This window comes from Loxodonta africana, chromosome 13, assembly GCF_030014295.1.
Source record: "Loxodonta africana isolate mLoxAfr1 chromosome 13, mLoxAfr1.hap2, whole genome shotgun sequence".
Classification (NCBI taxonomy): domain Eukaryota; kingdom Metazoa; phylum Chordata; class Mammalia; order Proboscidea; family Elephantidae; genus Loxodonta; species Loxodonta africana.
Window position 1 is genome coordinate 38,926,748 of NC_087354.1, and position 26,262 is coordinate 38,953,009.

Sequence of the window (26,262 nt, forward strand, 5' to 3'; positions counted from 1 at the left end):
TCCCTTGGCTAGCACTGCAAACAAAGTCCTCTCTTCCCAAGCTTGCTTCTGCCATAGAGGATTTCTAGGCTGAGATTAAATGCAGAGATCTTGGCTAACTGCGTGGGAGGTAGGCCCTTTAAGCACTAGCCTTCTTCCTGGTGGTCCCTGGGATTCATGGCTGTCCAGCAGCAGCAGAGTGTCAAGGAGGAAGGATGAGTGAGGGAAGAAGGGGGAAAAGCAGCCAGGCTCATCGGGAGAGTTGGCTAGAGCCAGTAGGCGAGGGCTTGGCTTTTTACAGGTGTTGGAAATCAGGTGATCCCAGGGAAGCAATGTTTTTCCTCATGCAGTGAGCAGGGAGTGGCTGTCCTCTGTCCTTCTTCCAGGGAAATAGTGTGAGAAGAGCCCTGACCTGCTGTTCTCTGCCTCCAGGGAAATAGGCTGTGTGCTGGGGGCCACTGGTAAAGGGCTGCAGAAGCGGCTTCTGGGAAGGCCCCCTCCTCAAACGTCACCTGCTCCTGCAGGGGAGAATAAAGCTTCACAACCAGGGCACCTGTTCACAGCCATGGGGCTCTAGTGTGGAAATCCTGGTGTCATCTACCCATTCTTCACACACTGGAGTGGACTTCGATACATCGTTTGAGCATATCACCCTCCTGCCAGTAACGCTTAGGGGCTCCTTATCACCTTCTAGAGTAAATCCCAAGTTCGTGGCCCAGAGCACAGGTCCCTTCATGACCTGGGCCTCCTTAGTCTTAGTTCTTGTTCCTTCAGCTTGCAGTTCCCTGAACCTGCCAGGCTACTTTACATCTCTGTACCCTTGTTCACCTTCTTTCTTATTTTGCTACCTGGTAAGCACCTATTTTTTTTAAGCACCTAATCAGCTTTCAGCTTGTGCACCACCTCCACTGTGAAATATTTCCAAGAATAACCTTTGACATGGTATATCCAGGTTTTTTTATTATCTGCCCCCTACCCCCTACTCCCAAATACCAGCAACTTGAGGGACTTTGTCTATTCTGTTTCCCACTGTATCCCAGGGGTCTAGGGCAGCACCTGGCACACTGCAGGCCCTTGTTAGATGTCTGCTGAAGGAAGGAATGAGTCTCAGCACCAGCAGCCCTGCCCCTAGGCTGTAGACTCCACAAGGACCAGGTCTGGGCCGTATTCATTTCTGCATCTGCCAGCACATGGTTTGACACAGGGCGGAGATTCAGTAAAAGTTGATAAATGAGAGAAGAAATGAGTGATGAATGCCCATATGGATACAAAGCCCATGATGCTGGCAATACCCCAAGAATAAGTCAGTCTCAAGCCTTCTGATCTGTGTTAGAGCCTCTTTTTCCTTCTTTTATGTTCTCTATTTTGTGAGGAGGAGAGTCTATCTTTTAAATGAAGCATGTTTTAAATTCCTTTCAAACACATCTTGCAGCACAAGAAGGTTGCACTGGATTATCTCAAACACTTGGGACTAAACCTAGAAGTCACGAATTCTCTAATTCATCAGGGACTATCCCTAAAAGCACTGTTTCCATTTGAATTTTCGTTTGAGAAAGAACCTGGCTAAAGAGAACAAAAATTGGAAATTACACAGAATCACCATATCACCACAAATTTGAGGGACTAGTTTTTTTTACGGATTTTTTTATCTGCATTACCTGTGTCCTATCTACCACCAGAAGAGGGAAGGAGGCTGGTCACTGAAGGCCTGAACCACAGGACAGGAAGCCTGGTTCCAGTAACCTGGGGCAAGTCCTTCTCCTCTCTGGCAGGGAGAGGAGTTAGACGAGATGAGCCCTGAAGGCCTGTGAACTTGCAGACATAATATAATCCTGTGTTATGAGCATTCACGTACACATACACCCTATGTTGCCCATGCCTTCAAAGGCATGATGTCTATATGTGGTAATTAAAAAAGGCTTAGATTTTTTTTCTCTTAAGAATGGATGAAAAGAGTCATCACATGACTTTTCGTTGACCCAAAATTCTCAACTAATTAGAAAATTTTAATTTCCTAATCCAGCTTCTTTAATAAAAGAGAACTGATCACCTACTCTGCTGCCCGCCCCCCCACAATTGCATATTGAAAAGATTATGTCCGCTATAGGTCTAACAGGCTATGAATGTGTGTGTGTGTTGGGCGGGGGGTAGGGAGCTGGGTAGGTAGATAGACAGCATTTAATAAAGCCTTAACACACAAATATTCCAAATGGGGTTGGACAAGCCCTGTGAGGAGAACTGGGACAAACCTTCCTCACCACAGAGCCTTTGGGTGGTATAAGAATGGCAGGGTTAATAAATGCCCGACACAGGATGACAGATTTTCTGGTCACAACCCAGCAGCAGCTAGAGAGCATGGATACATTCCATGAGCATTTACGGGCTCGCCAGCACTAGTCTATGACAATTTTATTTAATCATAAAAATATAATAGTAGTCAAATCTTTTTGTAGTTTCAGTTTACTGCTTTCTCAAGTGAAATAAATGGTCTCTCGGATTTCTTCTGCTTTCATCTCTCTGCTCTAAGTACAGTAGGATAAGGTTCCAATTAAGGCCCATTAAATGTTCATATTGATTCATGTGAGCCATTTTCTAGTTTCTCTTCCTAACACGGTCTCAGTGCACCTCTGAGTTATCTCTGTGGTGTGTTTTCAGTTTAGCTGTTGCCCATGCAGAAGAGAATTATTTGGGTGTGAGGTCTCCCTCCCTCTTACTTCTGCAGCCCAAGATGGTGAGTGGAGATTCTCTTCACTCCCTTACGGACAAGCATGTGCTTATCACCAGTCAGGTATGTCCAGGTGAACCAGGTATGCCCCTGGGGATGGGGAGTTGGCAGCTGGCCCCCCAAGACCACGGGTGTCTGTCAGAGCAGCAGGTTGAGTAGCAGCCCAGACCCCAATGGGAGGACCCCTGTTGCTTCTATATCCTTTGGGTCCACAGAGGAGCCCTGTTGGCAGGGGACACACAGGAGTTTCTCTGGTTTCTCAACAAATAGGAAAACATACTCCGATAGCAGAGATGGCCTATTTAAAGTGATATCAAGTGTCAGGGCTGACTGGAGTGGATTCTCCAGGGCTTTTCCCATTAAGAGCAGGACCTCTGGAGGCAGACAATGATAATTTCCAACATCAGGAGTTAACATTTGCTCTGGGCCAGACAAGTGCGAGTCACTACATACACGGTCTAATTTGCACAATAACCCCATAAGGTATTATTAATATTATGTTAATTTTATAGATGAGGAAACGGTCTCCAAGAAGGTAAGCAGTTTACCCAGGATCACAGAGCTAGTAAGTGTGGCAGCGGGACCAGAACTTAGGTCTGCCTGGCTCCAGAGCTCATGCTCCTCATCAAGTTGAACAAACATCCTTAAAGCAGAGACCTCCTCATTGACTAGCTGTGGGTGGCTGCCTCAACCTGACTCTAACACACCAGGTAACCTTCTCTGACTAGATGTACAGCGTCTGATGGTAGACTAAAGGTCTAGAGGTCTAAAGTTCCCAAGAAACTACATGTGAAGAGATTTGAGAAAAATATTTTAAAATGCTGTGATGGTTATTGTTATGTGTCATCTTGGCTAGGTCATGACTCTCAGTATTACGTAATTATCCTCCATTTTGTGATCTGATGTAAGGGGAGTTTCCTTGGGGGTGTGGACTGCACCCAATATATATGGATGTTTTTTTGGCAAGGCTCTCTCGCTCTGGATCCTGCATCTGACTTGTCATCTTATGACCTCTGGTTCTTGGGATGTAAGTCTGCAGCCTTTTGCCTGACCTGCTGATTTTGGGTTTGTCAGCTCCTGCAACCACGTGAGTCAGGAAAAGCCTCCAGCTTGGTGCCTGACCCATAGACTTGGCGCCTGACCCATATATATACATATATATATGTATGTATGTATGCATGTATATATGTATATATATCACTGGTTTTGCTCTTCTAGAGAACTCAGCCTAAGACAAATGCCCCCGCAGGAAAACTGTCATTAAAATGAATGATACGGTGACTCTGGAGTCTTTAAGTGTAGATTTTCTTATAGTGTGCTTTCTTAGAATGGGGCAAACTGAACAAAAAACTTTTTTTTTTTTTAACCAACTCATACTAAGTCACAGTAGATATGCTGTGGTAATGCCACCAATTTGGGGAGCAAAGACCACAAAGGGATCTACCCTCATAGCCAAAAGTCAGATAAACTTGAGACCTGCCTAATAATGGCTGCACTGAATCTTCACAATTATGAGCTAAGACTTCATGTCCCTCTTTAGTAGCTGGGGAAACCTATGCTCAGCATAACCTGTTGATGTTTGCTGTCGAGTTGATTCCTACTCATGTTGTTGTTGTTAAGTGCTGCCCTGGAGTCGATTCTGACTTACAGCGACCCTATGAACAACCGAACAAAACACTGCCTGGTCCTGTACCATCCCTGCAACCATTGCTATGCTTCAGCCCATTGTTGCAGTCACTGTGTCAATCTTCCTCTTTTTTGCCGACCCTCTCTCTACCTTACCAAATATGATGTCGTTCTGCAGGGACTGATCCCTCCTGATAACATATCCAAAGCACATGAGACAAAACTCTTGCCATCCTTACTTCCTTTTTTTTTCTTATTGTACTTTAGATGAAGGTTTACAGAACAAACTTCTTTCTCATAAAGCAGTACACATATTGTTTTATGACACTGGTTAACAACCCTATGACATGTCAGCACTCTACCTTCTCAACCTTGGGTTCCCTATTACCAGCTTTCCTGTCCCCTCCTGCCTTCTAATCCTTGCCCCTTGAGTCTCATTTTGTTTTATGGGCCTGTCCAATCTTTGCCTGAAGGGTAAACCTGAGGAGTGACTTCATTACTGAGCTCAAAGGGTGTCCGGGGGCCATACCCTCAGGATTTCTCCAGTCTCTGTCAGGCCAGTAAGTCTGGTCTTTCTTTTCGAGTTAGAATTTTGTTCTACATGTTTTCTCCAGCTCTATCCAGGACCCTCCACTGTGATTCCTGTCAGAGCAGTCAGTGGTGGTAGCCAGGCACCACCTCATTGTTCTGGACTCAGTCTGGTGGAGACTGTGGTAGATGTGGTTCATTAGTCTTTTGGACTAATCTTTTCCTTGTATCTTTAGTTTCTTCATTCTTCCTTGCTCCTGGAGGGGTAAGACTAGTGGAGTATCCTAGATGGCTGCTCACAGGCTTTTAAGACCCTAGATGCTACTCACAAAAGTAGAATGTAGAACATTTTTTTATAAACTATGTTATGCCAATTGAGCTAGATGTTCCCCGAGACCATGGTCTCCACAGCCCTCAGTCTAGCAATTTGGTCCCTCAGGGAGTCTGAATGTGTCTATGGAGCTTCCATGACCTTGCCTTGTATAAGTTCTGCTAGCTTCCCTAGTACTGTGTACTGTCTTCCCCTTCACCAAAGTTACCACTTATCTATTGTCTATTTAGTATTTTTCCATTCCTACTCCTGCCCTCCCTTGTAACCATCAAAGATTGTTTCTTTTTGTGTGTAAATCTTTTCATGAGTTTTTACTGCAGTGGTCTCATACAATATTTGTTCTTCTGTGGTTGACTTATTTCACTCAGCATAATGCCCTCCAAGTTCATTCATGTTATGAAATGCTTCACAGATTCATTGTTATTCTTTACCATTGTGTAATACTCCATTGTGCGTATGTACGGCAGTTTGTTTATCCATTCATCTGTTGATGGGCATCTAGGTTGTTTCCATCTTTTTGCTATTGTGAACAATGCTGCAGTGAACATGGGTGTGCGTATGTCTATTCACATGACTCTTATTTCTCTAGGATATATTCCTAGGAGTGGGATTGCTGGATCATATAGTATTTGTATTTCTAGCTTTCTAAGGAAGGGCCATATCATTTTCCAAAATGGTTGTATTGTTTTGCATTCCCACCAGCAGTGCATAAGAGTTCCAATCTCTCTGCAGACTCTCCAACATTTGTTATTTCCTGGTTTTTTGATTCGTGCCAGTAATGCCGGGGTGAGATGGTATCTCATTGTGGTTTTGATTTGCATTTCTCTAATGGCTAGTGATCACGAGCATTTCCTCATGTGTTTGTTGGCTGCTTGAATGTCTTCTTCTATACTCGCTTCTAAGGAGCATTCTGGTTGTACTTCTTCCAAGATAGATTTGTTTGTTCTTCTGGCAGTCCATGGTATATTCAATATTCTTTGCCAACATCATGATTCAAAGGCATCAATTTTTCTTTGGTCTTCTTTATTCATTGTTCTTATAAGAGGTAGAACTTCCCCACAGGGTTTCCGAGGCTGAAGAGATCACCAGGTCTTTTCTCTTGCAGAGCCGCTGACAGGTTCGAACCACGGACCTTTTGTTTAACAACTGACTGTTTAACCATTGAACCACCAGGGCTCCTTCAGCATAACCTACCCAAGGCCAAACATGTCACCTCCCCTAAATGATAGAAGAAGCTTGAATCTGAACCCTCATCTGCCTCCAGAGCCTTCCCTCACACCTCACTCTTTTCTCAAGTATAGAATTTGCCAAACCATGAACAGAGTAGTTTCTTTGGATCTCAGAGTTACTGGCTCCAGCAAAAGTAAAACTATGAAGTTTCTTTCAGAATAGATTCAAAGATAAATAACTTATACTGCCAAAGAAATGGCTCTTAAATTTTTAGTCCAAAAATAATTTCAGGAGATTTGGTCAGTGAAATGAAAGTTCTGCATCCTTCAAAATGTGGGACCATTTTAACTTTTTCTGTAATATTATACCTAAGGAGAGACATGTATCATCTCAATATTCATTCACTTATCTATTCATTTAGCCAACAAATACTTATCTGGCAACACTATGTGCCAGGCACTGTTGCAGGCACTGGAATAGGGCAATGAAACAAAACAGACCTTGCCCTGAAGGGCTTACATTCTAGGTGGGGAGACATACAATATATAAAATATGTATGTAAGGGAATAATAAGTGTATGAAGGAAAATAATGCAGGGTAAAGAGAAACAATGACCATGGTGTAGATGCTCTATTTTAGATACTGTGGTCAGGGAAGGCCTCGCGGTTAACACGACATTTGAGAAGATATCTTTGGAAGTAAGTCCCCAAGTCAAGCTGATTTCTGAGGGGAGAGTATTCTAGGTAGAAGGCAGCAAGGCCAAAGGCCTGAGGGGAAGGTGTGTAACGCATATTTGAGGAACAGCAAGGAGATCTCTGTGATGAAAGTGAAGGATTTTGATTACTAAGAAATGAAAATGATTACATTTACCTAATTATGCTGGTCTGGCCATGACCTCTTAGTTCATCTTAGGGTTCTATATTCATCCTGTCGGAGCCAGAAGGGCCCTTTAGAGCACCCAGCCTAACTCTTTTACAGCTAGGAAACTAAAGCCCAGGGAAGAGCAGTAATGTGCTCAGGATCACATGGCTTTAGAGCTGCCAAAGGGCCCAGCAATCCTGACAGCTGGAAAACCAGTATCTGTTCCAAGATGACAGGCTTTCTGCAATTGATGAAGGTCTTATATAAAATTTTCTGTCTCAGGAGAGGTGCTATCTCTGGATTACAGATTAATTCTTTAGTCTTTCTCCATGAATTATTAAAAACGTCCCTCTATGACTGAAGACTAAGGCAAGCCCAGAAAAAAAACAGGTTTATCATTGGTCATGAGTTAAACTTTGACAAAAGATTCCTCTGGCATCATTTTCTTATTTATGTTTGACATATCAAAAGAAGGATTTTCAAGTGACACAGGATAGCTGATATATTTTAGAGATTAGGCCCTTGTCAGATATGTCATTGCCAATTTTTTTTCCCAGTCTGTAGGTTCTCTTTTTACTCTTTTGGTAAAAGTGTTTTGATGAGCATAAGGAGGTCCCAGGTATCTAGTTTATCTTCTGATGTTTGTGCATTTTTAGTTATGTTTAGTAGTGTATTTATGCCATACATTAGGACCCCTAGTGGTTATGAGCTCAGCGGCTAACCAAAAGATTAGCAGTTCAAATCCACCGGCCACTCCTTGGAAACCCTATGGGGCAATTCTACTCCGTCCTATAGGGTTGCTATGAGTTGGAACTGACTCAATGGTGCCTAACAATAACAACGGCTTTGTCTCTATGTTATCTTCCAGGAACTTTATAGTTTTAGGTTTAACATGTAGGTCTGTGATCCATTTTGAGTTAGTTTTTGTGTATGCTGTGAGGTATGGAACCTGTTTCATTTTTCTGCAGATGGATATCTAGTTCTGCCAGTACCATTTGTTAAAGAGATTATCTCTTCTCCATTGAATGGACTTTGACCCTTAATCCAAGTCCATAGCTGGGTAAATTTAACTCTGGGTTCTCAATTCTGTTCCATTGGTCTTTGTTTTGTCATTGTACCAGTACTAGGCTGTGTTGATTAGCATGGCTGTATCAAAAGTTCTGAGATTGGAAAGTGTGAAGCCTTCTACTTTGTTCTTCTTCAATAACGCTTTAGCTAGCTATTCAGGGCTTCTTTCCTTTCCATATAAAGTTGAAGGCTAGTTTTTCTATTTTGTTAAAGAACGTTGTTGGGATTTGAATTGGAATTGTACTGTATCTACAGATTGCTTCGGGTAGTATTGACATATCCACAATGTTAAGTCTTCTGGTCAATGAGCATGGCATGTTTTTCCGTTTATGTAGGTCTCTCTTCATGGCAACAGGTTTTTTTTTTTTTTTTTTAGGTCTCTTTTGGTTTCTCGCAGTAGTGTTTTATAGTTTTCCTTGTATATGCCTTTTATGTCCTTGGTTAGATTTATTCCTTGATATTTTATCCTTTTGGGGGCTACTGTAAATGGCATTGCTTCCTTGATTTCCTTTTTAGGGTTCTCCTTGTTAGTGTAAGAAATCCACCTGATTTTTATATGTTGATCTTGTACCCTGCCACTCTGCTAAACTCTTCTGTTGGTTCCAGTAACTTTTCTTGTGGAATCTCTGGGATTTTTTATGTATAGGATTATGTTATCTGTGAATAGGGATTTTTTACTTCTTCCTTACCAATTTGGATGTCCTTTATTTCCCTTTCTTGCCTTTATTCATCTAGCTAGGACTTCCAGTACAATATTGAATAAGAGTGGTGATAAAGGCATCCTTATCTTATTCCTGTTCCTAAGCAGAGTGCTTTCAATCCCTCTCTGCTGAGAATGATGTTGGCTGTAGGTTTTGTATAAAAAATCAACAGAACCAAACCCGTTGCTGTTGAGTCAATTCTGACTCACAGTGACCCCTATAGGACAGAGCAGAACTGCCCCCATAGGGTTTCCAAAGAGCAGCTGGTGGATTCAAACTGTTGACCTTCTGGTTAGTAGCCAAGCTCTTAACCACCTCACCAACAGGGCTTTTGGTTTATTATATATGCCCTTAATTATGTTGAGGAATTTTCCTTCTACCCCTATTCTGCTGATAGTTTTTATCAGGAAAGAGTATTGGATTTCGTCAAACGCCTTTTCTGCATCGATTGAGAGGATCGTGTAATTCTTTTTTATTCTCTAAATTTGTTTTGTTATTGGGAATACACACAGCAAAACACATATGAATTCAACAGTTTCTACAAGTGTAATTTAGTAACTCTGATTACATTCTTCGAGTGTCACTCTCCTTTTCTCAGTTGTTCCTCCCTCATTCACATAAACTCACTGCCCCCTAAGGTTCCTATCTAATCTTTTGAGTTGCTGTTATCAATCTGGTCTCATATAGTTTTTAAAAGAACATTTTAAGATGATATTAAGATTTTAAGATGATATCAGGGGTATTTTGGCTTAAGGTTTAAAGATTATCTCCAGGCAAGTTTTAGGGGTTCATCTGCTTTTCATGGCTCCAGAAAGCTAGAGTCTAGATCATGTAATTCTTTTCCTTTTTTTTTAATGCGATGAATTACATTGATTGATTTTCTAATGCTGAACCACCCTTATGGTATGAATTCTACCTGATTGTGATGTATTATTATTTCAATATGCTATGCTATGCATTTGGCTAGAATTTTGTTGAGAACTTTTGCATCTATATTCATGAGGGATATTGGTTTATTTTATTTTTTTGTGTGGTATTTTTGCCTGGCTTTCGTATCAGGGTTATGCTGGCTTCACGGAATGAATTAGGGAGTATTCTTTCCTTTTCTACGTTCTCGAATAGTTTAAGTAGAATTGATACCAACTCTTCTCTTAATGTTTGGGTAGAACTCTAGTGAAGCCATCTGGGTTGGGGCTTTTTTTTTTTTTTTGCTGGGAGTTCTTTTTTTTAAAAGACATCTTCAATTTCTTCTTTTGTTATGGGTCTATTTAGGGTTTCTACCTCTGTGTTAGTTTAGGTAGTGTGTTTCCAGAAGTTTCTCCATTTTTTTTATAGGTTTTCATATTTGTTAGAGTACAATTTTTCATAATATTCTATTACGATCCTCTTTATCCCAGTTGGTTCTGTTGTAATGTTGCTCATTTCATTTCTTATTTTTGTTATTTGTGTCTTCTAATTTTTTCCTTTGTCAATTTGGCCAATGGTTTGTCAATTCTATTGAGCCTCTCAAAGAACAAACTTCTAGTTTTGTTGATTCTATTGTTTTTCTATTTTATTTATTTCTGTCCTGATCTTCATTATTTCTTTTTTTTCGGTGACTATGGAGTTCTTCTGCTGTTCATCTTCTATTTGTTCAAGTTGTTGGGTTAAGTTAATGATTTTTGGAACTTTCTTTGTTTTTGATGTGTGCATTTATTGCTATAAATTTTCCTCTGAGTGCTCCTTTTGCTGTGTCCCAGAAGTTTTGGTATGTTGTGTCTTCATTCTCATTTGATTCTAAAAATTTTTAAATTTCATTTTTAATTTCTTCTATGACCCAGTAGTTTTTTTAATTGTGCTTTAAGTGAAAGTTTACAAATCAAGTCAGTCTCTCATATAAAAATTTATATGCACCTTGCTATATACTCCTAATTGCTCTCCCCCTAATGAGACTGCACACTCCTTCCCTCCACTCTCTCTTTTCATGTCCATTAGGCCAGCTTCCAACCCCCTCTGCCCTCTCATCTCCCCTCCAGACAGGGGATGCTGACGTAGTCTCATGTGTCTATTTGAAGCAAGAAGCTCATTCTTCACCAGTATCATTTTCTATCCCATAGTCCAGTCCAATCCCTGTCTGAAGAGTTGGCTTTGGGAATGGCTCCTGTCTTGGGCTAACAGAAGTTTGGGGACCATGACCTCTGGGGGTCCTTCTAGTCTCAGTCAGACCATTAAGTCTGGTCTCTATATGAGAATTTGAGGTCTGCATCCCACTGCTCTCTTGCTCCCTCAGGGGCTCTTCCTTGAGCTCCCTGTCAGGGCAGTCATCAGTTATAGCCAGGCACCATCTAGCTTTTCTGGTCTCAGGCTGATGCAGTCTCTGGTTTATGTGGTCCTGTCTCTTGGGTTCATAATTACCTTGTGTCTTTGGTGTTCTTCATTCTCCTTTGCTCCAGGGGGGTTGAGATGACCCAGTAGTTTTTAAGTAAGGTGTTACTCAGTTTCCATTTATTAAATTTTATTTCCTTGCTCTTTTTGTACTGATTTCTAGTTTTATAGCATTATGGTCAGAGAAGATGCTTGTATTATGTTGATGTTTTTGAATTTACTGACGCTTTTGTGGCCTAGAATATGGTCTGTCCTGGAGAATGATCCATGTGCGTTGAAGAAAAATGCGTACTGTGCTGCTATTGGGTGGTATGTTCTGTATATGTCTATGAGGTTAAGTTTTTTTTGTGTGTTATTAGGATCTTTTGTATCTTTACTGGGTTTCTTTCTAGTTGTTCTGTCCATCATTGAAAGTGGTGTGTTAAAGTCTCCTATTGTCATTGTAGTACTGTCTATTTCTCTTTTCAATTGTTAGAGTTTGTTTTATGTATTTTGGAGCTCTGTTATTGGGTGCATAGATATTTATTATTGTTATGTCTACTTGGTGGACTGACCCTTTAAGCATTACATAATGCCCTTCTTTGTCTCTTACAACGGATTTTGACTTAAAATCTAATTAATCTGAAATTACTATTGTTACTCCAACTTTGTTTTGGATTCTGTTTGCTTGCTATATTTTTTCCTATCCTTTAATTTTTAACTTATGTCTTTGTGTCTAAAGTGTGTTTCTTGTAGGCAACATTTTTTTTTTTAATCCATTTTACCACTCTATGTCTCTTGGTTGGTGCATTTAATCCATTTACATTCAGTGTGATTAACAACAGGTATGGCTTCATTGCTGTAGTTTTTTTTTTTTTTGTGGTGTTAATGGTTTCCTTGTTCCTCTTAATTTTCTGTACTGAGTTCTTTTTGTATATGGATTTTCTTTTCCTATCAATTTTTTTTTTTTTAATCAATTGTTGTTTTTGTGTTTACTGAGTCTTTTTGGTTTTCTTCTCTGATGAGTAGATTTATTACTTTTCCTTGTGGTTACCCTGAAGTTTACCTTAATCCTCTTAAAATTAATACAGTTGTTATACCTTGAAATTGCCTTGATTTCCTTCCCACAGGAAGTTCTATAACTGCATCTTTTAGTTCCCCTTTTTGTTTTGTAGTTGTCATCATTTATAGCTTAATTCCCCTGGTCCCCTTTAGTCTCTCTCTCTTTTTAGCTTTATTTAGCTTTTGGGAAGTCTTTATCTGTGTTGGTATCTGGGTGATTTGTTGTGTGTCTTTATCTCAGCTTGTTGTCTGATGCTGTTGGTTCTCTAGCTGAAAGAACTCCCTTTAATATTTCTTGTAAAGCTAGTCTGGTTTTTACAAATTCCCTTAGTTTCTCCTTATCTGGGAATGTCTATGTTTTGCCATTGTTTATGAAAGGGAATTTTGCTGGATATGTTATTCTTGGTTGGCAATTTTTTTCCTTCAGGATTTTATATTTGTCGTCTCACTGTCTTCTTGCCTGTGTGGTTTCTGACAAGAAATTAGTGCTTAGTCTTATTGGTGCCCCTTTGTAAGTGATATTTTGTTTTTCATGAGCTGCTTTCAGAATTCTTTGTCTTTGGTTTTGGTAAGTTTATGATACGTCTTGGTGAATTTTTTTGGGAGGTCTCTCCTATATGAGGTTCGCTGAGCTTCCTGGATGGTAACCTTCTCATCTTTCATGATATTTAGGAAATTTTCAACCAATGTATCTTTAAAAATTCTCTCTGAACTTTTCCCCTCTCCTCTTCTGGAATTCCTATTACATGTAATTTATTTCTCTTGATGGTGTCCCAAAGAACCCTTAGGCTTTCTTCATTTTTATTCATTCTTTTTTCTGATTGTTCCTCAAACAAATTAGTTTCAATGGATTTATCTTCTATTTTGCTGATTCTTTCTTCTGTTGATTCAATTCTACTTTTGTGTCCTTACATTGAGTTATACATTTCTAATATTTTATTGCTGATGTTCTAGATTTCTAGTTGTTGTTTTTTACATGTTTTCTCATTGTCTTTTAAGTCTGTCATTCTGTTCTTGTATTGTTTTCCTGAATTCTTCTAGGGTTTTTTTCTTCTGTGTTTTCCTTGATCTCTTTGAGGATCCTAAATATAAGTCTTTCGAATTCCTTCTAAGGTAGTTCTATTATCGTTTTCTCCCAAAGAAGGCATTCTTTCCCTTTATTTTGCTTACTAGATTGAACCATCTTATCCTCTTTTTCTAATATGATTTGTTATTGTCTGTTGTCTCTGAGGCATTAAGATGTTATTTTATTTATTGATTGATTGTATGTTTGTTTGTTTTGTCCTGATTCTTTGTTTTGTCTTGATATATCAGGGTTGGTGGAGTGCATTTGCTTCACTGACCACTGGCCTGGTGGCACAGAACTGCTCATCATCTGTTTTTGGGTGGGTGGGGCAGCAGTGGACAGAATCAGTGCATCACTGTTAACCGGGCATGTGGGCTGGGTGGGGGCAAGGCACCACCTGTTGTCGGTCCAGTGGTGTGAGAGTGCATGATGGCGCTTGCTAGATGAGGGGGTGTGGTAGGCTACCAGGGATGTGGGAGCGCTTTCTGCCACTTGCCAAGTGGATAGGGGAGTGGGCGGTGGGGGAGGTGACAAATGACTTGTGGCACAGGTGCATTAATTGCTGCTTGCTGGGTGGCGGGGCAGTGGTGTGTGGCAGACAACTGGGGGTGTGAGAGTGCTCTCTGCAGCTCACTGGGTGGGAAGGATGGTGGGTGGAGGGTATGGTAAGTGGGAAACACAACCATGCCACTGGTCACCCACCACACCCCTCCGCCCATCACCCCCCACACCCACTGCCCTGCCCATCCAGGGGGATGTGGCGGCTGGCAACATGTGAGCACTCACTGTCACCTGCCAGGTGGGCAGGTAGGGTACTCTCTGCCATTGGCCAGGTGGGAGGGTGGGAGCAGTGAGTGACTGAGAATGAATGGGTGCTGCCTGCTGCTTAGCCAGAGGTGACAGGTGGCTGGGAGTGTGCGGGGTGTTCAATAAGGTTTGGCTCAGGGATGTGCAGGGGGGAGGTGGTCACGGGCGACCGGGAGCATGTATGGCTCTGCCTGACACTTGGCTGGGAGGGCAGGGGACTAGGAGTGCATGGGTGGCTCCCTGCTGCTTGGCTGGGATAAAGGTGGGGGCAGCAGGTGAGGCAGTATGCAGGCATTCTCTGCCACTTCAGTGGGGGGGGGCACTAGTAGGGGGTGGCTGCCAGGTGTGTGGCTAGGTGGGAGAGCTACTGCTACACTCTATCCATCTATTACTCACTCTAATGGTCAGGGAATGTTGTTGGTAAGTAGTCCTCACTTTGGATCCTTGTTCCCTCCCTGCTCTGTTGTCACCTGGATCCATGGAGCTCCTGCCCTCTTTCCTGTACTTGTCCTCCCTAGATCCAGTTTATGTTCTGCTCACCTTGCTTCACTCCAGGTATGTCTTCACAGTTTCTCTGTCTCCTACTGGGGATTCCATGAAGTGTCTTCCTGTGTTTCTCATCCAGGGTTGCTGCTGGCTTTGTTTCAAGATGGCCATGCTGTGCCAGGCCAGGTGGCCGGGTACTTCCACTTCATCTCTTTCCTCGTTCGCTGTTTTTGTTCAATTTTTCCTTTCAGTCGGTGTTTGATCTAAGTCTTTATCCTTCTGTTTGATGCTCAGGGTTCCAGGATTGTCATCTGTTATCTGTTCCACTTGGTTTCTCAGGGCCTTGCTGTAGGGGGACAGCATGGTGTGTCTGACTAAGCCACTATCTTGGGCTGTCTCCGACACAATACATTTTTATTTTATGAGAGAAACTGTATGTGTCACACAAAGAAAGAAAATGCAGAAAACAGAATGCTTGTGTGACAGCTAAGGACCAGGCTGCCAACAGTGGGAGGAGAGAACAGCCTTTAATGCTGGAGTCTCCACTTTGAGCTCAACACAGAAGACTGTTCACGGATTTGGATGAGTTGGGGAGTTTACCAAATGGGTGTGACCTAGGATGATCTGCCTTTGAGAAAAATGAAGAGTAAAGTAAAAATGTTTGAGCAGGAATTAGGTCACCTCCGAAAGTTTTAAAAACTGGAATGAGGTTTTGGAAACCTGCCACTCTTGGAACACAACAACACTCTGCTCCCCTCATCTGCAGATGGTATCCAACTAGGAAACTGCTCCTGTTTCTAAGGTTGGGGAACCATCTCAGGTGAGTGCAACACAGATTAATTTTAGGAAATTTTGGTGAAATTAAGCTTTGGGTTTTCTTACTGAGTCATCAAGTTACAAAACAACTGGAAACTTCAATGCACACAGCTCAGGCAGAGTCTAGTATCACGAGTCTCCTAGTCAGTTTACTTGCCTGTCTGATCTCCCCAGAAGCACCCAGTAGCCTTTGGTACACTGCAGAACCGAAGATTATATGACCTGCATGGACATCTCTACAGAGAAGCTGGGTGGAGGGAGGGTGAGCTAAAGGAATCCTTCCTTTCAACTATCACAAGAGATTCTGCTCCAGTAGCTGAATCTGTGGGGCCTTTCCAAATGAAAGGGTCAGTCACTAACTAACAGGAATACGCAAAGGTGCTTATTCCCAATACAGTAATATGCAGGCAGTCAAATCATCTGTCATTGGAGTTAATTTAATTATCAGACCACATTTAATTATCCAATATAAAATGTAAATAAAGTGAAGGGCTGACAGCACATACTAATTATATTCATTATAATAATTGAATGGGAAGGAATTTAGAAGGAGTCATAAAAGTGCCATAAAATGCAGGGAAGCTTTTGATTAAAACAACAACATTTTAATTAGCAACTGCAACCCTATAGGAAACAGATGATTGGTTCCATCGAGGATAGGGCATTACTTTTATTATCCAGGTTTCTCTTCTGAAGTTATCCCTGGTACCATGGGACCCAGTCCTTCCAGTTAATAGACTAAATGGGAACAAATAAAAAGTGCCAATCCTTTATGCAAAGCAGTTGCCTAATAAAACAGCCTTTGTCTACAGCAGATTTCAGGATTCCCTGTCTTATAACGACACAAGCTGTTTCTCCAGAAGGAAATAAAGGATCCCCTGTGGACAAACAGGCCCCACAAATTAACATGACTTCTGTCTAACGATACGGAAGCATTAAAGGAATTGAGCATCATAATTTCTCTTCTGAAATCTCTCTGATTTACAGAAAGTGGCATCGGGTTTAGTAAATCCACTTTTTAGAAGAACAGAAGTATGGTGGAAAGGGCTCTAACTAAACTGCCAGTCATGAGGTAGAGCTCTGACAGTTCTTGCTTGGCAATTCCTTTTTCTTTCTCTGAGCCTCAGTTTCTCTATCTGTATATGAAGGAGCTGGGTTAGCTATATCAGGGCCCTGCCAGGGGAATGCTCCCCAAATCTGTGATTGTGGCACAAAACTGCACTTACCACATCCCTTCAGCAAATGCTAACTTAGCAAATTCCTGGGTTTTGGTGGGAGCAGAAAGGGAATTTAATAAAGCTAGTTTTAAAAACTAGGATATCATTGCTGATGTCAGATGGATCTTGGCTGAAAGCAAAATCAAGAAAGTCAAGAAAGGTGTGCATCAGGGTTGTTATCAGGAGGCAACAGTCCCTAGAGAAGGACATCATGCTTGGTAAGGTAGAGCATCAATGAAAAAGAGTAGCACCCTCAATGAATTTACACAGTGGCTGCAACGATGGGCTCATACATAGCAATGATTGTGACAACGATGCAGGACTGGGCAGTGTTTTGTTCTGTTGTACATATGGTCAATCAAGATGCATTGATAATGACTGGTGATTGGAATGTGAAAGTTGGAAACAAAGAAGGACTGGTAGTTGGAAGATGTGGTCTTGGTGATTGTCTTAGTCATCTAGTGCTGCTATAACAGAAATACCATAAGTGGATAGCTTCAAAAAAGAGAAATTTATTCTCTCACAGTGTATTTGGCTGCAAGTCCAAATTCAGGACACTGGCTCCAGGGGAAGGTTTTCTCTTCTCAGCTCTGAAGGAAGGTCTTTGTCATCAATTTTCCCCTGGTTGAGGAGCTTCTCAGTGGAGGGACCCCAGGTCGAAAGGACTTGTGCTCCTGCTCTTCATTCTTGATGGTATGAGGTCCCCATGTCTCTCTGCTCACTTCTCTCTTTTATATCTCAAAAGAGATTGGCTTAAGACATAACCTAATCTTGTATATCTCATCAATATAATTTCCACTAATCCATCTCATTTCCTCACAGTGATAGGATTTACAACACATAGGGAAATCACATAAAATGGCAGACAATCACACAATACTGGGACTTATGGCCCAGCTAAGTAGACAGATATTTTTGAGGGACACAATTCAACCCATGACAGTGACAGAAATGATGCTGGAGATCACATGATAGAATTTTCTAAGATCAATGACTTCTTCATTGCAAATACCTTTTTCGACAACGTAAGTTGTGACTATACACGCAGACCTCGTCAGATGGAATATACAGGAATCAAACTGACTACATCTGTGAAAAGAGGCAATGGAAAAGCTCAACATTATCAGTTCAGAACAAGGCCAGGGGCCGACTGTGGAACAGTCAACTTGCTCATATGCAAGTTCAAGTTGAAGTTGAAGAAAATTAGAACAAGTCCACGAGAACCAAAATATGACCTTGAGTATATCCCGCCTGAATTTAGAGACCATCTCAAGAATAGATTTGATGCATTGAACGCTAATGACTGAAGACCAGATGAGTTGTGGAATGACATCAAGGATATCATATATGAAGAAAGCAAGAGGTTATTAAAAAGACAGAAAAGAAAGAAAAGACCAAAATGGGTGTCAGAAAAGACTCTGAAACTTGCTCTTGAATGTCGAGTGGCTAAAGCAAAAGGAAGAAATGATGAAGTAGAAGAGCTGAACAGAAGATTCCAAAGGGCAGCTGGAGAACACGAAGTAAAGACGCAAAGGCCTGGTGTTAGAAAACCAAAAGGGAACAACGCGCTTGGCATTTCTCAAGCTGAAAGAACTGAAGAAAAAATTCAAGCCTCAAGCTGCAATACTGAAGGATTCTACGGAGAAAATATTAAATGACACAGGAAACGTCAAAAGAAGATGGAAGGAATATACGGACTCATTGTATCAAAAATAATTGGTTGATTTCAACCATTTCAGGAGGTAGCATATGATTAAGAACCTATGGTACTGAAAGAAGACGCCTCAGCTGCATTGAAGGCACTGGCGAAAAACAAGGCTCCAGGAATTGAGGGAATACCAACTGAGATGTTTTCAGCAAACGGATACAGCACTGGAAGTGCTCCTTTGTCTATGCCGAGAAATTTCGAAAACAGCTACCTGGCCAACTGGCTGGAAGAGATCCGTATTTATTCTCATTCTAAGGAAAGGATCCAGCTGAATGTGGAAATTATTGAACAGTGTTATTAATATCACACACAAGTAAAATTATGCTGAGAATCATTCAAAAGTGGTTGCAGCAGTACATCAACAGGGAACTGCCAGAAATTCAGAAGAGGATGTGGAATAAGGAATATCACTGCTAATGTCAGATGGATCCTGGCTGAAAGCAGGGAATACAAGAAAGATGTTTGTCTGTGTTTTATTAACCACACAAAGGCATTTGACTGTGTGGATCATAACAAATTATGGATAACATTGTGAAGAATGGGAATTCTAGAACACTTAATTGTGCTCATGTAGAACCTGTACATAGACAAAGAGGCAGTCCTTTGAACAGAACAAGGGGATACTGTGTGGTTTAAAGTCAAGAATGGTGTGCATTAGGGTTGTATTCTTTCACCATACCTATTCAACCTGTATGCTAAATAAATAATTTGAGAGGCTGGACTATATGAAGGACGTGGCATCAGAATTGGAGGAAGGCTCATTAACAACCTGCAATATACAGATGACAAAACCTTGCTTGCTGAAAGTGAAGAGGACTTGAAATACTTATTGATGAAGATCAATGACTACAGCCTTCAGTATGGATCACACTTCAAAATAAAGACATGAAAAACCCTCACAACTGGACCAATAAGCAGTATCATGATAAATGGAGAAAAGATTGAAGTTGTCAAGGATTTCATTTTACTTGGGTCCATAATAAAAGCCCATGGAAGCAGCAGTCAGGAAATTAAATGACGCATTGTATTGGGAAAATCTGCTGCAAAGTATCTTTAAAGTGTTAAAAAGCAAAAATGTCACTTTAAGGACTAAGGTGTGCTTGACCCAAGCCATGGTGTTTTCAGTTGCCTCATATGCATGTGACAGCTAGACAAAGAATAAGGAAGACAGAAGAAGAACTGATGCCTTTGAATTATAGTGATGGCGAAGAATACTGAATATACCACGGACTGCCAGAAGAACAAATAAATCTGTCTTGGAAGAAATACAGCCAGACAAGAATGCTCTTTAGAAGCAAGGATGGTAAGACTTCGTCTCACATACTCTGGACACGTTATCAGGAGGGAACAATTCCTAGACAAAGACATTATGCTTGGTAAAGTAGGGGGTTAGTGAAAAAGAGGAAGGTCCTCAATGAGATTGACACAGTGAGTGCAACAATGGGCTCAAGCATAACAACAATTGTGAGGATGGTACAGGACAGGACAGTGTTTTGTTCTGTAGTATGTGGGGTCACTGTGAGTTGTAACAGACTCAGGGCACCTAACAACAACACTTCAGTCTTCTAAACTGTAATTCCTAACCAGTCTGTGAGGCAAGAATAATTTCAGTACTTAGAGCCTCACTGAACTGCTAATGAGGTCCAAGAGATAACGGAAAGGATAGTATAAATAACTCTATACATATTAGGGTTATGCTTAGAAATAACAATTTCATAAGGTGGAGTTCTCAGCTTTTTACAACAACTATAATTTCTAATTTCTTTTCTACTTTTTATTACATTCTTCCTTCTCATAGATTGCTGCATTTCAGCAACTGTCCTGGGGCTAAAATGACTTCTCTGTTCTTCCCCCGAATCAGAAGTGAATATTAGTTTGAATTTCGTACTTAACATAAAACACTGAAGGAAAAAAATTGCTAGCCAAGAATCATATATTCAGCTAAACTGTCTCAAATAAATAATGAAGGCAAAATTGGGACATTTCCAGGTAAACAGAAGTTGAGGGAATTTGTACAAACCAAACCAAAACTACAAGAAATACTAAAGGGAGTTCTCTGGTTAGAAAATCAATAACATCAGACATCAACCCAAGACTAGAACACTGGACACAGCAATCAGATATCAGCCCAGATACAGAAATAACAAAAATAAATCAAGATTAAAAAAACACTCAAAACAGGGAAAAAAAGATCTCATTATGTAACAGATGGCAACATTAAAACAATAAAGAATGTAGTCATAGATCCTTCATATGGAGAGGCAGACAAGGCTATATAAAGAAATAAGAGTTAGGTTTAAACTTAGAAAAACAGGGGTAAATATTAAGGTAACCACTAAGGAGACTAATAATCCTACTCATCAAAATAAAATACAAGAAAAAAAATAGAGACTGAGCAGAAACAAAATCAACAACAATGAATAAGAGGAAAAGACAATACATAAACTACTCAGCACAGAAAATTAAGGAGAAAAAGAAACTGCCAACAACACACAAAAAAAGACATCAAAATGACAGCACTAAACTCATACCTATCCATAATTACACTGAATGTAAATGGACTAAATGCACCAATAAAGAGACAGAGAGTGGCAGAATGGATAAAAAAACACGATCAGTCTATATGCTGCCTACAAAAGACATAGCTTTGACTTTGAGACACAAACTAATAAAACTCAAAGAATGAGAAAAAATATATCAAGCAAACAACAATCAAAAAAGAGCAGGAGTGGCAATATTAATTTCTGACAAAATAGACTTTAAAGTTAAATCTACCACAAAGGATAAGGAAAGACACTATATAATGACTAAAAGGACAATATACCAGGAGGATATAACCATATTAAACATTTATGAACCCAATCAATGACAGGGCTGCAAGATACATAGTTTGAGTTTCGTATTCAGTCCTGCTCAGTGGCAAGGTGTTGAAATACAAGGTCTGGCTTTTTTCACTTTTCTAATTTCTTCCTGATAGTGAGCTCACCCCTCTCCACAACTGTCTTCAAGTCCCACTGCATCTACTTCTTCCCCACCTGACAAGCCATAGGGTCTCTGTCTCCTCCTCTGCATATTACCTAATGCTTGCTCCACCCAGTTGATCTGGTCTTTTTTTTTTTCCATTTCCCTACATGCCCAGTCATCACTTTCTGTATCAGGTTCAGGTCAATTCAAACATGCCATCTTCAACTGTGAGTTTCCCTGGCCCCATTCCCCATTCGCTCTGGAGAGCCCAGAGGTCCAGAAAGCCTGCGTTTTACCTATAGGACAGGATCAGTAAGTATGTTGCCTAGCATTGGCAGAAAAACTCTTCAGAATCCTCATGCAATTCTGAATTCCGTGAGCTCTTCACAACAAAGTTGGTTTAAGAAAACAGTTTCAAACCATCCCTGAGCCTAGGATGAGCTGAGAGAATTAAACGTTTTGCTGCAAAGCTTTACACAGCAAAATACAGACAGTCCTCGACTTTCGACAGGGTTCCATTCCAATGACTCTGTCGTAAGTTGGTTCTGACGTGAGTTGTTTCTGACAGAAGTCAAATAACTCGTTATTTTTTTCAGTTTTCATTATTATTGCCTTTTACTATCAGTATCTTTATAAATCTGATCTTTGCCTTTGCGGGTTGGAAACATTATAAACTTACAGATATATTTTAATACATACATACACAAAAAAATACACAATCATAAAATCATAAAAATTACTCCAACAATGAAATTAACTGATGCTTCTGATGGTACAAAATGCTGAATAAGATTACACTATAGGCCTTGTCTGGAAACCCTGGTGGTTAAGAGCTATGGCTGCTAACCAAAAGGTCAGCAGTTCGAATCCACCAGGTGCTCCCTGGAAATGTATGGAGCAGTTCTACTCTGTCCTATAGGGTTGCTATGAGTTGGAATTGACTCGATGGCAATGGGTCTGGTTTTTTATATTTTTTTACAGGCCTGGTCTACAAGGAAGTTGGCGTCAGTCCTAATAATGAAGTAAAAGTTGCAACAGTTGTCGGGCAGGTGCACAGTTCAATTGTCAAATGTCATTAGAGTTGAATATTGCCTAACTTTCTATCTATTACGACTCCCAACACTGAGACCAACTTCACTGTAGCCCAGGCCATAGCCTCCTATACGGCAATCTTTTGAGGAGTAAATCGTAACACTGAACATCTATGAGTGAACATCTGAGAATGATAACATCAGCAACTTACATTCTGCAACTGTATGCAGCACATATTACTAACGATAAGATGTACAAAAAAAAAAAAAGACGGTTGTGAGTGCGGTTTGTCGTAACTCGAACGTATCGTTTGGGTCTATCTCTATTATCAGACATACAGATTACTCACCTCTCTACAAGCAGAGTAGATAATGTCATGATATATATAAAGAACTTAAGTATCAAACAGGAAGTTGTTAGGATGTCCACATCCTAAAACCATGCAGCCATTAAAAATGATTCACAAAGAGTGACTCGGATATTAAATGTATGATGCAGGACTTGGGTGTATATGCAGTATGATCTTTGTACGAACATGCACAAAAAAGAGACCGGAAGGGGACCTGCCAAAATGTGAACAGTGGTTATCTTGAAATGGTGAGATGAGGGATAACTGTGATTCCATTGCCTTCTTTTACTTTTGCCTTTTTCAGGGTGAACATGGAATACTTTTGTAATCAGAAAAATAGAAACAAACTTTTAAAGGAAAATAACATGTAATTTAGTAAATTGAGTAGGCTGAATGGGATGCAGATGAAGAAAAGAAAACCACATGGGGGATTCCCCTCAATGTTCTTTCCCCGAACATCTTCTAAGAACCTGCAGGGTCTGGTCCACGAAAAGGTCAAAGCACCACTACCTGGAGGTGTTGGGGAAGGTGGGACTACTGCATGAATGCTCCTGCGTCAGGAGGTAAGAATGACCTACCCTCTTGGCTCCAGGGTCTGCGAAAGGAGAACTTCTCTATGTCTGATACTTATTCTGGTAAGGGTCCTTATTTTCTACATTTTAACCATGGGAATCTTTCTAAGATGGACTGCATACTCCTCAACCTTCTTAAAGAGAATGCACTGAACATCTATTTAGCCTGCATGCTCACTCAGAGTCAGCATTAGAGCCATCAACAATCACCTGGAAAGAGAATATAGGGTTTTATGTCTCTTTGAGCCCAGGTGGCTATGATTTTTGAGTTCTTGGGTTTGTCCTATTTTTGCTATATGCTATCTCCTTGTCAGGCAGGCAATTCCAGCTCTGCGTACAGCTTCTCACCTTGTATTTGGCGCTACAGCTATCTTCTGTCCTTCTGCTCTGGACTAATTTGCTATAGGTTGATAAGGCTAATAAGCACCCTTTTTAGAAATCTGTCTAAAATAAAAATTAGTAGGCTTTGAGTAAGGTTTAGGGAGTTGTTCAGACACCTTCTCAGCTATAATCATGCAATTAAGGCTGCTGACTAGGAGACTCTAGGTAAAAGAGATTGTCAGGAATTATAATTTGTGTGTTATTCCATAACTCTGGTTTCAAAAATAAAGAGAAATAAGGTGCTTTATTTTCTACAAGATCTGTAACATCTCCCAACTTCTTAAAGAAGCAAAACCCTATTTACAAATGAAATCTTGCTCAGAAACCAAATAGTTAAAATAGTAAAAGCAAAACTGTTCTGGGTGACTCAAGTGGGAGAGGCCCAGACCCTTGCCCTCAGCCTCCCTTCCACACCATCTGGCAGCCTCTAAGCACATAGACAGAAGCCAAGAACTTAGAGGATCCACAGTTTCATAAAGCACGAGATTCTAATGTTATCTGCAAAGTGACCCAAGTTGAACAATACAAGCTACCGTATTGCAACAAAAAATATATGCAAAGGCCTCAGAGTATGTGCTACAGAATCCAAGTAGTAAGGGAGTAGGTGCTTCTGTATGGCCCAAGAAGGATACTTTATTAAAAAATATTTTATTTTTATAGCTCTAAGGGGAACCTCTAGCTCTAATCTACCCAAAATCTAGTGCTGATCAAATCTCTTTGGAGAGAGGAAGCCAGAGGCACAGCCCTGGAGCCTGGTAAAGGGCCTCACACAGGACAGATGGGTTCCAGCAGGCTAGCCTGCCTTTTCTCACTCCAATACCTCACACTCTCAGTGATGGGGGAGCGGTCTAAGGAACTTTCTGGGGCCTCTTACCTGGTTATCTGGGTGGTTGACAGTGAAGTAGCCCACACAGACGATGACCTCATGGAGGAGGCTTTCACAGGAGACTTGGCTGCAGTGGCCCAGCAGGGAGCTGGCGATGTGACGGAATGCAAGGGACAAGCCCTCTGCCCCTACAATAGACTGACAAAGACAAAGAGCAGTTAGAACTTCCCAGCCCAGGGAGAGCCAGGACTGCAAACCACAAAGCAAGACTGGACCTTGTGTGCTTTCTGTCACAGCACTGGCAAAACATATGAAGTTTCTAGAGCACTATGCTTAACAGTTCGGTTCAGGGCGTCTTGCTCTAACAAATGGTCATAACGAATGCAAAGTTTAACCAGAAAAGGGACAGGAAATAGAGCCTGCATCAAATGCCTGCACACGAGGATTAAGACATTTTTCATAAGTCTACCACTTAGCTAACTTCCAATACTTTATTTTATTTTTTTTCTAAAGTTGAAAATATTTTCTTGTACACAGGGAATAAAAACACATTTCTAATTAGTTACCTATGTTCAAACAGAAAATATAAATAACAACTAGTTATTATTCAAGTAAACAGCACAAGAAACTCAAGGCTCTCAAGGTATAAAAAACCCCCCAAAAGCCTCAGAAAACCCATGAAACCCCCTCAGTTATCAGGCTTCTGGGATCCTTTCTCCAGACAGGCAAAGGGCTGTCGGCGGTGGGCGACTCGGGAGGAGAGTCTGAGTCTGTCTGTGCAGGCTGAAGCTTCTATTTAATAAACATGTCAAACAGACAGAGCGACAGGAGGGCAAAGGGGAGAGGTGAAGCCCACAGAATACAATCGCAGCCCCATGCTGGAATGAAGCACCGCTGCTGGCCTGTGGGAAAAGGCGTTTCAAACTCATCTCCTGATTTGAGGTCTTGGCGGCGGGCTTCAACCAGGTTAGATACACTGCAGCTTGCAAGTTCTAATAAATTCACTCTGCCTAACAGTGGGTGAGTATTTTACTGAGTATTGCTGAAACAGAATTACTGTACAATTTTAAGAGTACCTTCTGTCTCACAGTCTCGAGGCAAAACAAAACAAACACATTTATATTTTTAAGCCCCAAAGAGACTTCAGGAGGGCTTTGCTTCTTTAAATCAAGTGGTGACACCTTCTCAGCTCAGCCCTTATTTAATTAGTCGCGTCCAGCAAGCCATGACCCAGTGCCCTCTGTTTAACCTTCACTGATAAGAGCAGGTCAAGGGGCATGTAAGTTTGAATATAAAAATTAAACCAATTTTTCAAGGAAACTATATTTCCTTTTTAGCCAGAATTAATTGCCAAGTCAGTACATTGATTTGTTTCTTGAGACCACCTTCAATTGTAAAAACTGTCAAAGTGTAGGCAATATACAGTATCCCTGATCTCAAGGCCATCTGGGCCAATATGAATTCAGAGTGAAATCAGGCTCTTTGCTGAAGGGAGAAAAATATTTTGACAGCCTTATTAGCATATAATGAAATTGAGCCAGCTAAGAAAATCTTCGAATGGCTAACTTTTTGTCACTACTACTACACTATGGGTTCTCACACAAAACAAGCATATAGGTTTGCAGCTTCAAAAAAGGGTGGAGG

The 26,262-nt window shown here is 40.9% G+C and overlaps 1 protein-coding gene across 14 annotated transcripts in view; it reads right to left on the minus strand.

Moving 5' to 3' along the window:
* The window catches only part of SCAPER (S-phase cyclin A associated protein in the ER), a 492,396-nt gene that overhangs the window by 17,087 nt on the left and 449,047 nt on the right, over positions 1-26,262 (minus strand). For 13 of the 14 annotated variants that reach the window (XM_023552952.2, XM_023552948.2, XM_023552950.2 and 10 more), the window contains one exon: positions 24,667-24,816. In XM_023552952.2, the coding sequence (XP_023408720.1) occupies positions 24,667-24,816 (150 nt within the window). Of the gene's footprint in view, positions 1-14,758; positions 15,100-24,666; positions 24,817-26,262 lie in introns of those variants that run through there. The other variant, XM_064267225.1, reaches the window with a different exon arrangement.